This window comes from Equus quagga, chromosome 6 (genome assembly GCF_021613505.1).
Source record: "Equus quagga isolate Etosha38 chromosome 6, UCLA_HA_Equagga_1.0, whole genome shotgun sequence".
Lineage (NCBI taxonomy): Eukaryota > Metazoa > Chordata > Mammalia > Perissodactyla > Equidae > Equus > Equus quagga.
In genome coordinates, this window is record NC_060272.1 from 80,178,074 (window position 1) to 80,192,924 (window position 14,851).

Below are 14,851 nucleotides of genomic sequence, written 5' to 3' on the forward strand. Positions count from 1 at the left end.
AGACTGGCCCTGAGCTAACATCCGTGCCCATCTTCCTCTACTTTATATGTGGGACACCTGCCACAGCACAGCTTGCCAAGTGGTGCCATGTCTGCACCCGGGATCCGAACCGGCGAACCCTGGGCCACTGAAGCAGAACGTGTGAACTTAACGCCTGCGCCACCAGGCCAGCCCCCGCACTGACCTTTAAAGCTGCTCAGATCCACAACTGCTGCTTCGGTCTCTACTCTAGCTTTTCTTCCATGACACTAAAATTATTTAAAAGTTATGTCTTCACATACTGTTTCAGAACTGCCCTAGATTGGCCCTGAGATATGAGCAGAAACTAAAACTTTGGTTCTCTTGTCTCTTCAGGTGATAAACTGGGAGAACACGCTCCACATTCCAACCCAGGTCAAGCTGAGCCCTGAGGCCCGGGACCTCATCACCAAACTGTGCTGTGCTGCCGACCACCGGCTAGGGAGGAATGGGGCTGACGACCTGAAGGCTCATCCATTCTTTGGCACCATTGACTTCTCTGGTGACATCCGGAAGCAGCCAGCCCCCTACGTTCCCAAGATCAGCCACCCCATGGACACCTCCAATTTTGACCCTGTTGATGAAGACAGCCCTTGGAATAATGCCAGTGAAGACAGCACGAAGGCCTGGGACACGCTCACATCCCCAAGTAACAAGCACCCTGAGCATGCATTTTATGAATTCACTTTTCGAAGGTTCTTTGATGACAACGGTTACCCTTTTAGGTGCCCGAAGCCTTCAGGAGCAGAAGCTTCACAGGCTGAGAACTCCGATTTGGAAAATTCTGATCTGGTGGATCAGACTGAAGGTTGCCAACCAGTGTACGTGTAGACACTGACTCTGCATCCCCGCCGCTCTGCTTCTTCAGAAGCCGGGGTGCCTGCAGCTGGTGCCTTAACAGGCCAGTGGGCAGCTGAGGCCAGCTTTGCTTGAGGTAGTTCATTGATTACTTCACTCGAAATGCTGGTCTTCATTGAAAACTCCCAAAACAAACAAGAAAGCTTTTCTAAAAAGGACTCCGGTCTAGCAGATCTTCCTTTCTAGATTCTGGTTGATGGTGGGAGAGGGAGGTGGGGGCGGGGTGTCAACATTGCTTTGAATTGGCTGTTGAGGACCTTCACTGCGTTAAAACAATATTTTAAAAAATTTAGTACAGTTTAGAAAGAGCACTTATTTTGTTTATAGCCATTTTTCTTACTAAATTATAGGGATTAACTTTGAGAAATCATGCTGCTGTTATTTTCTACATTTGTATTTTATCCATAGCACTTATTCATATTTAGGAAAAGACATAACAACTGAAGAACATGTGATAAGAAGTCTCTGTGCAATAATGTAAAAAAAATAACACTGTTCTGATGTTAGTGATACATTTTATTCACACAATGGTTTTTGTTTTATATTTTTTCCCACATTTCAAAATTGTGATATAATGTTAAAAGCTGCTTTTTTTTTTTTTTTGCTTTTTGCATATTATAGTTTAATAGGAAGTGTGAATAAGGTAATTATGTGGGTGTGATTTCAGATGTCTGGTGTGTAGAAAGTACTGCATGAGCAGGGTTTTTCTATTATAAAATTACCATATCTTGCCATTCACAGCAGGTTCTGTGAATATGTTTTTACGGAGTATCTTTAAATGAGGTGTTCTAGACAGTGTGCTGATAATGTAGCGTGTGGGTGACTTCCTTGCTGTGATTGTGTCCCTTATTGTTTTGTTAAAGAAATGCAGATGTGTAAATGAGAAGTGACTTGTGTGTGTGTCTTGGGTATGATTGGATTCTTTTGGGGGTGAACTTAAACATTTGTCATATACTAAACTTGTATACATCAAAAGGGAGTAATTTAGCTATTCCAAAAATTTTAAGCTAATCATGGAATTATGTCCGTTTCAGTAGTCAGTGTGCTTTTTCGTTTTTGGCGTAGCTGATACGTGGAATCCAGTAGCCGAGACCCGTCTGCCAACAGACGGCCCGCGCTGGAGGGCTTGATGGCGTCATTCCCTGTTGTGTCACAGCTGAGGGCTACCACGGTGAAATTTAGTAATCTTGAGGTTCCTTCACATTTTTTTGCTGTTGTGCTTTGAAGTATCAATCTTAACTTGGTTTTAAAAATACATTTTTCTAATATTTATAAAACAGCAAGGATTATTCAAAGTGACATTGGAATAAATAATGAAGCCATACATATTTTCTTAGAGGTGTAGACGTATATATAACTGCATAGATAAACACACAAAATATTCCTTATTTCAAATTAGTATGATTCCTATTTAAAGTGATTTATATTTGAATAAAAAGTTCAATTTTTTTTGCTTTTTAAAAAATCTGATGCATCATATTTTTCATTTTATTATTCCACATATTTTTCCTTGAAGTTTTTAGCATAATGTATCCATTATTTAGTATATATCTAGGCAACAACACTTATAAGTTTATCAATGTCTAAACTAAAAAAAACCAATTCCTGTGTACTGGTTTACATTTGTATGAGTGGCAAATGCTAAAGTCTGCTGTGCTTGTATCGTGACTGTCAGTATTGTTGCTATTTTATAGTAATGCCATGTCGTTATTTACAGCGTTCTGACGTACTTTCATGTGGTAGTTTCTTTCTCAGGAACTCAATTTAACTATTATTTATTGATATATCATTGCCTTTGAAAAGCTTCTACTGGCACAATTTATTATAAAAATTTTGAATCCATATCCCTTAGTCGGTGTCATGTTTTATTGGAATTTGTAGATTCTTGCGTTTATCAGCGTGTTGTAATCCCCCACACTTTCCCAGGGTTGCCAACTACTGATGGAGCCACTGTCTCGAGAGGGGAGAGAGAGGAGCTTCCCCCGGCAGGGCTCTGTCTCAGGGAGGTTCCGGGGCGTGGGGAAACAGGCTTTCAGGTCACACACACAAAGTCCAAATCAGGGTGTGGTTTTGTGACCCAGCTTCTCTTCTATAAGGTGGTGACAAAATATCCCTCATTAGGATCGTTGAGTGGGTTAAGTGAGATGTCAAATATATGTGGTGGGTGACAGAATAAATCTTGAATAGGAGCTAATTTCCCTTCATGAGATAGTTAAACTGGAAGGACAAGTGTAGCCTCCTGACCTTCGGTTTAAAATGTTCAGTGGTATTAAGGAACTTAGAAAACATCATAATTTGTTTTACTTTGGGTTAGTCCTTTGAATGGGTACAATCACATGGTTTAAAATTAAAATGTATGAAAGGATATACAACAAAATGTCTTCAGTCATTCAGTTCACCTCCCCACAGACAATAAGTGATATTAGTTTTTTGTGTATCGTTAGGGAAATGAAGCTTTATGCATACTCAGCACAAGGAAATATGTATGCTTTTCTGCCTCTTTTACACAAATGGGAGAATTACGCATATTTTTCTACATCTGTTTTCTTCACTTGGCAATCTATACCAGCACATAGAGAAATTCTTCATCCTTTATAATTACTGCATAGTATTCCATCATGAGGGTATATTATAAGCAAAGCAGTCCCATATTGATGCAAATTTTGATTGTTTCTGATCTTTTTATATTATAAATAATATTGCAATAAATAACCTCTTATAGCCATCATTTTGTACAAGTACAAGTCAATATGTAGGATAGATGCCTAGAGGTGGAATTGCTAGGTCAAAAGTTAAATGTATTTGGAAAGTTTTGCTGCTAGATTGCCCCGCAGAGATCTTGGGAGAAACTCCTCCATGGCCTCCTCACACCTTGCTGGGCTGTTTCTCAGGATCAGGTTTGCAGTGAGCAGTCTTAAGGGGCGAGGTAGTATCTCCCTTCAGGACAAACTTGCTTACTGCCTGCTGTAAAAGGGGCAGGTTCCTCAAGCTCAGGGTACCCAAGCAGAATCCGTTTGGGTCTCCTATGCTTCTCCTGTGAGACATGGGGGCAAGGAGAATTGTACAAACATGCTGATGCTCATGCTGCTTAATGTGCCATGAGTGATAAAGTCCCTTGTCTCTGATCCAAGAGTCTTTTGTCTTATTCCAGGATCCATGAAAGAGGCTAAATCATTAGCTTGTTTAGTAGTGTAAAATCAAATCTTAGATCTGACAACAGGTATTGTGCCAATATATACTCCCAAAAGAAATACATGGCAGTGCTTACTTAGAGCCTTGCTAACCACACAATGTCGTCAACCTTTTTGTCTTTACCCACTGACTAGGTAAAAACAAAAAAAGATATTTTGCTGTACTTTTACTTGACGTTCCTCTTATTTTGAAAGAAGTTGAGCATCTTTGTGTACACTTAATATCCATTTGAATATCCTTAAGAAGTAATGATCCTAATACTACGCAGCACTTGAGTGTTGGTGCCTAAGGCCTTCCTCAGAGAATCCCAAAAGATTTCCATTCCCTTCTTGCTCTTCATCTTCTCTTCTTGCTCAGCTAAAGTGAATTGTTTACCTGGGCTAGTGGCCAGTTAACAGATTACTGAGAACAGATTTCTCCAGTGTTTTTGCCAGATTCCATCGAAGGTGAATTCTCTGCTCAGAGCATTGCAAGGGCTCGGCCAGGCCTGGCTTCAACGTTTCTGGGGGCTTTGTTGGGTTTGATTGGAGTCTGTTGAGGAAACAAATATTACATTCCTTCCAAATTTCCTTCTTCACACTTACATGTTACGTGTCCCTTGATAAATCTAAATTCAAATCACAAAGAGAAAAATATTAACCAGCGTGGCAGGCTTCCTCTGAACCTCCAGGGTCTGAACTATTGTTCAGTTGCAAATTTTTTAAATGGAGTTTATCAGATTCATCCTACTTTTCTCCAGATTTGACTTATAAAACAAGTTTAAAGCCCCAGCACTTCACTAATATTTTATTTCCACTGGCAAAATTCAACATAATGAAAAAAATCTTTGCTGTTAAGTGCATAATTGTAAGTAGTACTCTGCGTAATTGTAAGTGGTACTATGCTGGCATTATTAACCATTACATCCTTTTCTGTTAGTAAAGAACGTTTTCCTTAACAAGAGCATTTTCTATTTCCAAAAATGGTAGCTTAAACTTAGTGGACAAAATGTGCTTATCCACTGTAGAAGGGAAGAAAAATCTTACTGTTATTGGACATTGGGATGAAATACTTATGGCCTACTGTTAAAAAGAGAAAACTAGCCTGAGTGGTGACATTGTATTTCTTTTGCAACTGTGGGCGATCATAATTGACCACCCCAAAATGTGTCTCTTTGGCATTAGGATTATTTTGGGCTGGTTACTTTTAAAAACTGCAGACATGAGGAAAGCTCTGAAAACCAAGTAGAAGTTACCCTTTGTAAGAGACATTTACATTTGTAAGGGAACTCTCCATCTGTAAAGGTGCCCCCCTGTACCAAGAAGAAGGGGATGACCTTATCTCTAGAAACTCATATCAATGCAGAAAGGGAGGGCCTAAATCTGCATAACTAACCTTATTCTTATTTACTGTGCTTTTCTGGTAATCTCCCATAACTGACTACCCCCACCCCCAGCATCCTCCTTTGTCTTTAGCTAAAGATATTTAGGCTGGCAGCTTGGCCATTTTGGTGAGTGGCTCAGTTTTCCTTAGTGTCTCCCATGTATACGTGTTATAAAGCTGTGTTTGATTTTCTCCTGTTATTCTGTCTCATGTCAATTTGTAGCCTGGCCAGAAGGACCTAGAGAGGGTACAGGAATTGTCTTCCTCCCATACATAGCTCACTTCAGATAGAATTTTTGTTTCAACCATCAAACATTCTTTAGAAAACTCGAGAAGGAAAGCCTTTTGTACTTACTGATAGTTTTGCTTACCGTGTTTTCTTCCCTATGTTCTTGGTTTTTTCTTTTATCTTTTCCTTTCCTTTCAGAAAACATCCTTTAGCGATTCTTTCAGGGTGGGTCAACTGGCGACAAATTCTCTTAGGTTTCCTTCATCTGAGAATGTCTTCATTTCCTCTTTTTTCCTGAAGGATATTTTGGGTTTGTCTACTTGGAGTATAATCCTATTTTGGGTATTGGATTCTGGGTTGATAGTTCTTTAATTTCAGCACTTGAGAAATATTGTGCCACTTCCAGCCTCCATGGTCTCTGATGAGAATCTGTTGTTCTAATTATTTCCCCCATACATAACATGTTGTTTTTCTCTGGCTGTTTTCAAGGTTTTTTCTTTGATTGCTTTTCAGAAGTTTAATTATGATATATCTTGGCTTGGATTTCTTTGAGTTTACCCTCTTTGTGGTTCACTCAGCTTCTTGAATATGTAAGTTTGTTTCTCTTGCCAAATTTCAGACATTTTCAGCCATTATTTCATTGAGTGCTTTTTATCCCTGCCCTCCTTCTCTCCTTCCAGGACTCCAGTGATACAGATATTCCATCCTTCATTATAATCCCTGAGGCTCTGCTCACTTTCCAGCCGCTCTGCCCCAGTTTTCTCTCTGCTTTTTAGGTTGGGTAGTTTCTGTGGTTCTATCTTCAGTTCACAAATTCTTTCCTCTGTCCTGTCCATTCTGCTCTTGCGTCCATCCACTGATCTTTTGATTTCAGTTACTGTAGTTTTTAGTTCAAAAACTTCAATTTGATTCTTTTATCTTCTCTTTCTTTGCTGAGACTATCTTTTCATTAAGAGTGTTTGTAATTGCTCTTTGAAGCATTTGTTATAGCTGATTTAAAATCTTAGGTAAGTCTAATATCTCTGTCATCTCAGTGTTGTCATCTATTAATGTATATATATTTAGATCTTTCTGGTTCTTGGTGTGATAAATGATACTCAATTGAAACCTAGACATTTTTGTATAATGTTCTGAGACTTTGGATATTTTGTTCTAGCTGGCTTCCATTGACATTGCTCTGGCGAGGAAAGAGGGCCGTACTACCTCATTATTGTCTGGTGAAGGTAGAAGTCCCCACTCTGCCTCTCTTGACACTCAGGGTTGGGGAAGTCTCCTTGTTACTGCCGAGCAGGGGTGGAAGTACCTGCTCTCCATGTTGTGTCCACTGACATCACATCGGAGTGGCCTCATTATCACTGGGCAGTTCTGGCTCTGCACTAGGCCTCGTCTGACACCACCCTAGCAGGTGAGGGAGAGAGATGCCTCCTTACTGCCAGGTTCCCCAAGTCTTCTAGATAGACTGCCAAGTTGGGAAAGGCGTTAGCAGCCAATGGGGATGAAAATCCCAGCTTCCTACTTAGAGTTCTCTGAAATCATCCCAGCAGGAATGTTGAGGAGCCTCATTGCAGCCTTGCAATTGTGGGATTATGGGCTCCCCATTCTGCCTTTGCTGCCGTGGGTAGGGGTGGTTCCACGGTTTTTCTGTGGTGATTGACTAGAGTAGAGCAGTTATTGTATAGAAGCTGTCTTGCTAGCCTACCCTTTCCTCCTTCTTTGGCTAGAGAGAGCTGGCTTTTGTGGGGACTCTTTTTGTCTGTGCTTGTTGGCATTTTTGTGTTACCAGTTTCTTCAACTCCAAGTGTAGAATATGAGGCAAAAAGAAAACCCAGAAAACTCGCCACTGTGTCATTCCTTGGGCACTGAGGTCCCCAGCTGCTCTGCCTCTTCTCCACCTTTCAGTGTCTTTTGTTTGTTTTATATATAATGTCCAGGAGTTTCAGTTGTACTTAGTGGGAGGAAGTATGTCAACTCTATTTTCCTGGAATCAGAAGTGGGTTTCAGTATCAGTTTCAGTTAATTAAAATTCAAAATTCAGGTCCTCAGTCGTCCCAGCCACATTTCACATGTTCAGTAGCTTCGTGTGGTTACTGACTAACATACTGGGTAGCAGAGGTCTGAAAGAAGAGTTCTATAGTTGTACATTAAACCTTGCATTGACACACAGCTTGCTGAATTTTGGGACTAGTGTAAGCAGTTAGCTTTCATCTCTTTCTTATGTGTCGTTTATACTTGGGCAGTGGAGAGACCACACTATTCCTCAGGGAGCAGAGTCAACTGAGGACCTACAGTGTATCCAATACTGCCTTTGGTTCAGCAGAATCATTGCCTTATTATTTTCCTGCTTTGCTGCTCTGACTACACAATACTTTCTAAAATCACCCATTTCCTGTCTCTTTAAGCTGGTGACAAATATCTCCAAAAGGATCGTGACAGCTTATAGATAGAAGCCAGGATAACAGATACGCAGCATGCCTACCGTAGCTCCTCTCTCGTCTCTCCAGACATCACTAATCAACCAGGATACACCTTCTGGCTGAACCCAGACTCGGCCTCAAAATCCAAGTCAGTGCTTGGAGCAGGTCTTATCAATTGATCAAAGTAGGCACTTGAGATTATACACCTACTTGCCACTCTTAGCACAAGACCAAACTCTTCACTTTCCCTCTTCCTCCTTTGACCCTGTTATCTCTTACTTGCTGTGAAAGCCTCAACTCTCATTTGTTCCTTTTTCACTGTCCTCTAACTCCTACACCAGTATGATCAAAGGTATACACATTTTTCCTGTCCCTAAAAATGAATTGGCTTCAATTGATGTCTCTCTCCCTTTTGTTTTTACATTCCTGATGCAGGACCACGTAAGAGATAGAGTCCTGGGCAGGAAATGAGGGGCCTTGACTCTAAGCCCAGCTTTGTATGACTTTGTTTGACTTTGGGTGAGTTAGAGCTTCTGTCAGATTTATTAGTTACATGGGTTAAAGAGAGTCTGAGTCAGTGGTTTCAAATTATCCTTCAGAATTAGTGGCTTCTAAGAGGTGTGTTGGAGTCTGTTAGGGCAAGAGGGCCCTGCCCTCTGCAGCTGTCATACTAACTGTGCATTTATTTTGCATAAGATCTTGAAAAAAAAAAGCCTTCTGCAGGGTGGCCCGGTAGCACAGTGGCTGGGTTTGCACATTCTGCTTCGGCGGCCTGGGGTTCACCAGTTCAGATCCCGGGTTCGGACATGGCACCACTTGTCAGGCAGGTGTCTCACATATGGACTAGAGGGGGATGGGCACAGATGTTGGCTCAGGCCAGTCTTCCTCAGCAAAAGGAGGAGGATTGGCTGCAGATGTTAGCTCAGGGCTAATCTTCCTCAAAAATAAAAAGTATTCTGCTAACAAAACAAGTTTTAAGACCACTGGCTTAAGTGATTGGTAACTTTTGTTTGTTTGTTTAAAGCTAACTTTTAATTTTATAAACGTAGTAAATGTACATAGTTTTTTAAAAGTTATGTTACTTAAAAAGGAGTTTCTGGCCATCTCTTGTCATTTCCTGCTCCCCAGACACGGCCACTCTCATGTCTTCTGTGTTATTTCTTCTGACATTTCCAGTGTAGGCTTTTAATCCTGTTTCTTGATTTATTTATTTTAAATATATCAACTGTGTATTATGGTAATTCTCTTATAGTCCCCTCCCCGACCTCTGTTCCTGTTATGGTTCTATCCCAGTTTCGAGTTAGATTGTCAATGTAAATATTATTAAGACTATGCTAGGTAGTCTTTGAGCCAGAGTATATTGTGATTATGTTTTCTTTCTTAGACAAAAATTGTTTCCTCTTGAACTTAATAGTTACCTCATGTTTTCATTTGCTTTGTTTTCTTTGAAGCTGCAGGCCTTTCTGTTCCTCTTTCCTTCCTTCTTCCCTTCCTTCTTCCCTTTCTTTCTTTCCAGTTGCTGCAATGGATCTGTCAAACGCCAGGCTATTTTCCAGGAGCGCACATACATTGTCCACCTACTCCTGCGGTCTGGCCTGGCTGCCCCCTAAGCCTGACAAGCAACTGTCATCTTGGGTATTCTCTTTGTCAGTTTCCTGTGTTGGATCCCGTATTTGCTAAATGCTATATCTTCCTTTTTCTTAATTTACACCTGGAAAAAATTTGGAGTCCTAGCTTATCTGAAATTGTCCCTTTTCTCCTCTACTGAAAATACAAAGAGGCATAAAATTCTAGGACAAAAATTCACACAGCAGTTGAAGGCAACGGGTCTTTGTGCCCTGCTTTCTCGTGTTGCCGTCAGAAGTCTGCCACCATTCTGATTCTCCATCATGTATGAGTGGTCTTTCTCTTTCTCTCTGGAAGCGTTAGGATCATCTCTGTGTGTGCGGTGTTCTGCATTTCACAATGATGTTCCTTGATATAGGTTGTTTTCATGTACCATACTGAACACTCTTGGAGCTTTTAACCTAAAGACCTGTGCCCTTCAATTCTGGGAAATTTTCTTGCATTATTTTGGCCTTGATTCCCTCTGTTCTCTAACTTCTACATGTTGGGTCTCTTCACTTGGTCCTCTCATTTTCTTCTGTTTACATCCTATCATCCACGTCTTTTTTATTCTGCTTTCTGGAGGATTTCACTGATTTTATCTTACAGATTTCATATTAAACTTTGGGGGTGGCAGGCATTATCTTTTTAATTCCCAAGAGTTCATTCTTTTTCTCTAATCACTCTGTTCTTGTTCTATGTCTTCAATATTTGTCTTTATTATCCCTCTTATTTGTTCCTCCAAAATGTCTCTATTTTCTCTGGGTCTTTTTGTTATCATTTTTACTGCTTGTTTCTTCTTTTTTATCTTTTTGTGAGGAAGATTGGCCCTGAGCTAACATCTGTTGCCAATCTTTCTCTTTTTGCTTGAGGAAGATTGTCACTCAGCTAACATCCGTGCCAATATCCCTCTATTTTATGTGGGACACCACCACAGTGTGACTTGACAAGTGGTGCTAGGTCCACACCTGGGATCCGAACCTGCAAAGCCCAGGCTGCCAAAGCCGGGCGCATGAACTTAACCACCAGGCCAGCCCCTGGTGCTTGTTTCTTTGTTTTTTCTATTTCATGTTGGAAGCTTTCCTTAAATGACTGACCATCTTTTTTAAAAAAATGGCTTTAGGGGCTGGCCCTGTGGCCAAGTGGTTAAGTTCACACGCTCTGCTGCAGGCGGCCCAGTGTTTCATCCGTTTGAATCCTGGGCACGGACATGGCACCGCTCATCAGGCCATGCTGAGGCGGCATCCCACATGCCACAGCTAGAAGGACCCACAACTAATATATACAACTATGTACCGGGGGGCTTTGGGGAGAAAAAGGAAAAAATAAAATCTTTAAAAAGAAAATGGCTTTAATGAGGTATAATTTGCATAAATCCGTAAAACTCACCCATTTAAAGTATACAACTCAACAGTTCTTAGTATCTTCACAGAGTGGCACAAACATCACCACGGTCCATTTTAGAACGTTGGGAGCCCCTTTGGCACTCCTCCCAGTCCGTATCCCCATCCCAATTGCCCACCTCAGGCATCCACTAATCTGCTTTCTGTCTTTACGGATCTGCCTATTCTGGGCATTTCATAGAAATAGAATCATCCAATATATAGCTTTGGTGACTGGCTCCTTTCACTTAGCCCAATGTTTCAAAGACTGATTGATTTGGTACCATGTGTCAGTACGTCATTCCTTTTTATTGTCAAATAAGATTGCATTTTTTTTATTTGCCCCATTTTATTTACCCTATTTATGCATCAGTTGATGAACATTTGGGTTATTTCTACTTTTTAGCTATTATGAATAATATTACTATGAGCATTCATGTACCAATTTTTGTATGGACATAAGATTTTATTTCTCTTGGGTATGTGCCCAGTGGCGCAATTGCTGGGTCAAATGGTAACTCTATATTTAACGTTTTGAGGAGCTGCCAGACTGTTTTCCAAAGCAACTGCACCATTTTACATTCCCACCAGCAATGTATGAGGGCTCTAATTTCTCCACATCCTCATTAACACTTGTTATTATCCATCTTTTTTATTATAGCCATCTTAGTGGGTGTGAAGCCGTATCTCATAGTGGTTTTGTTTTGGATTTCCGTAATGATTAATGATGGTAGCCTCTTTTCATGTGCTTATTGGCCATTTTTGTATCCTGTTTGGAGAAATGTCTCTTCGAATCTTTTGCCATTTTTGATTGGATTATTAGGTTTTTTTATCGTTGAGTTGTAACAGTTCTTTATATATTCTAGATGCAAGTGCCTTATCAGAAATATGGTTTGCAAATATCTTCTATTCTTGGAAGTGTGTCATCTTTTCACTTTTTTTTTCCTTGCTGAGGAAGATTAACCCTGAGCTAACATCTGTGCCAGTCTTCCTCTACTTTTTATATGTGGGTTGCTGCCACAGCCTGTCTGACAAGTGTTGTAGGTCCGTGCCTGGGATCTGAACCTGGGCCACCAAAGTGGAGTGTGCCAAACTTAACCACTATGCCATGGGGCTGGCCCCACTTTTCACTTTTTTGATGGTGTTCTGTTAAGCACAAAAATTTTTAATTTTCGTGAAGTCCAATTTATCTTTTTTTCTCTTTTGTTGTTTGTGCTTTTAATGTTGCATCTAAGAAGGCTTTGCCTAACCCAAGGTTATGAAAATTTACTCATATGCTTTCTTCTAAGAGTTTTATAGTTTAACCCTTACATTTAGGTGTCATATCCTATTTTAGTTGATTTGTGTGTGTGGTGAGGTGAAGGGGTATGATTTCATTAGTGTGCAGGTGATTGTTGAGTTGTCCCAGAACCAACTTTTCTGTTGAAAAGACTGGCTATTCTTTTCCCATTTCATTGTCTTGGCACTCTTGTCAAAAGTCAACTGACCGTAGATTTAAAGGTTTATTTTGGGACTCTCCACTGTATTTAATTGATTTATCCTTTTGCTATCGATTCTCATTTAAATTATCAAGCACTGAACAGCTAACTAGAAGCTCCACTTGGTGTCTGTGAGTGTACCTGGGGATTTACAACTCTGAGGTCTTTCTCTGTTTACAGGAAGGGCTGCACTTGTCTGCACCCAAGTGCAAGCATTCTGTGGGCCTAGGATCTAGCAGAGAGGGGCTCCTAATGTGCACATCTCTAGAGATATCTTGAGAGCTCCGCCCCTGTTGCTTCTACGTTGCCCATGTTCTCACTCTCAGGTGAGGAATCTTCTGTAGTGTGAGACAGCCTTCTTATTGGTTGCAGTCTACCTGAAAATGGTTCCCTGTTATTCAGCATCTGTCACTGCCAGGGTATTTATGATTCTTAAATGAACCATTTAGACACTCTTTACTTAGTATCTTATTCCCTTGTTTTCAGTTTGCGCCAAGAGCACTAGTCATTTACTTGGGGCCAAAAGTAATCAGCTTCTTCCTAGTGTTCTTCAGCTGCAGCTGCTTCCTCAGACCCTCTCTATCTCAAAGTGTTATTGATTTAAGCATCTAAGAATCAACTCCAGATGTATTTACGTTCTTTTGCTCCCCTAATACCATTGAAATGACAGCAAAGAAGTGTTCTCTAATTAATAAAATTTATTTTTTAAACCAGCCTTAGGTTCACAGCAAAATGGAGAGGAAAGTAGAGAAATTTCCCATATAACCCCTGCCCCCACACATGGATCGCCTCCCACGGTCTCAATAGCCCCCGCCACAGTAGTACACTTGTTACAATCAATGACGTACATTGACACGTCATTATCACTCAAAGTCCATGGTTTACAGTAGGCTTCACTCTTGATGTACATTCTATGAGTTTGGAGAATTGTATTTAGGATGTATCCACCATTGTAGTATCATACAAAGTAGTTTTGTTATTTGTCCATTTACCTACTGAAGGACATCTTGGTTGCCTCCAAGTTTTGGCAGTTATTAGTAAAACTGCTATTAACATCCATGTGCAGGTTTTTGAGTGGTCATACTTTTCAACTCCTTTGGGTAAATGCCAAGGAGCACAATTGTTGGATCATACAGTGCGAGTATGTTTAGTTTTGTAAGAAACTGCCAAACCATCTTCTAAAGTGGCTGTACAATTTTGCACTCTCACCAGCAATGAATGAGAGGTCCTGTTGCTCCACGTCCTCATCAGCTTTTGGTGTTGTCAGTGTTTTGGATTTTGGCCATTCCAGTAGGTGTATAGTGTGGTATCTCATTGTTGTTCTAATTTGCAATTCCCTAATGGCACATGATGTTGAACATCTTTCTGTATGCTCACTTGCCATCTGTATATCTACTCTGGTGAGGTTTCTGTTCAGGTCTTTTGCCTATTTTTTTTTTTTATTAAGATTATGATAGATTACAACCTTGTGAGATTTCAGTTGTACATTATTGTTAGTGATGTTGTGGGTACACCACTTCACCCTTTGTGCCCTCCCCCCACCCCCCCTTTTCCCTGGTAACCACCGATCGGTTCTCCATGTATATATGTTAACTTCCACCTATAAGTGGGGTCATATAGAGTTCGTCTTTCTCTGTCTGGCTTATTTCGCTTAACATAATACCCTCAAGGTCCATCCATGTTGATGCGATTGGAACAATTTGGTACTTTTTTATGACTGAGTAGTATTCCACTGTGTATATATACCATATCTTCTTTATCTAGTCATCAGGTTCTGGGCATTTAGGTTGGTTCCGTGTCTTGGCTATTGTAAATAATGCTGCGATGAACATAGGGGTGCACGGGATTCTTGGGATTGCTGATTTCAGGTTCTTAGGGTAGACACCCAGTAGTGGGATGGCTGGGTCATAGGGTATTTCAATTTTTAACTTTTTGAGAAATCTCCATACTGTTTTCCATAGTGGCTGCACTAGTTTGCATTCCCACCAACAGTGTACCGAGGGTTCCTTTTTCTCCACAACCTCTCCAACATTTGTCACTTTTGGTTTTGGATATTTTTGCCAATCTAACGGGTGTAAGGTGATATCTTAGTGTAGTTTTGATTTGCATTTCCCTGATGATTAGCGATGATGAACATCTTTTCATGTGTCTATTGGCCATACTTATATCTTCTTTGGAGAAATGTCTGTTCAGGTCTTCTGCCCATTTTTTGATCGGGTTGTTTGTTTTTTTGTTGTGAAGCTGTGTGAGTTCTTTGTATATTATGGATATTAATCCTTTGTCGGATAAGTGGCTTGTAAATATTTTTTCCCA

General features: G+C 40.5%; 1 protein-coding gene across 3 annotated transcripts in view; it reads left to right on the forward strand.

Annotated features, from left to right (window-relative positions):
* The window catches only part of LATS2 (large tumor suppressor kinase 2), a 97,636-nt gene extending 94,922 nt beyond the window's left edge, over positions 1–2,714 (forward strand). For all 3 annotated transcript variants that reach the window (XM_046664460.1, XM_046664458.1, XM_046664459.1), the window contains one exon: positions 355–2,714. In XM_046664460.1, coding sequence (XP_046520416.1) covers positions 355–849 — 495 coding nt within the window. In that variant the 3' untranslated portion in view covers positions 850–2,714. The remainder of the gene's footprint in view (positions 1–354) is intronic.
* The last annotated feature ends 12,137 nt before the right edge of the window (positions 2,715–14,851 follow it).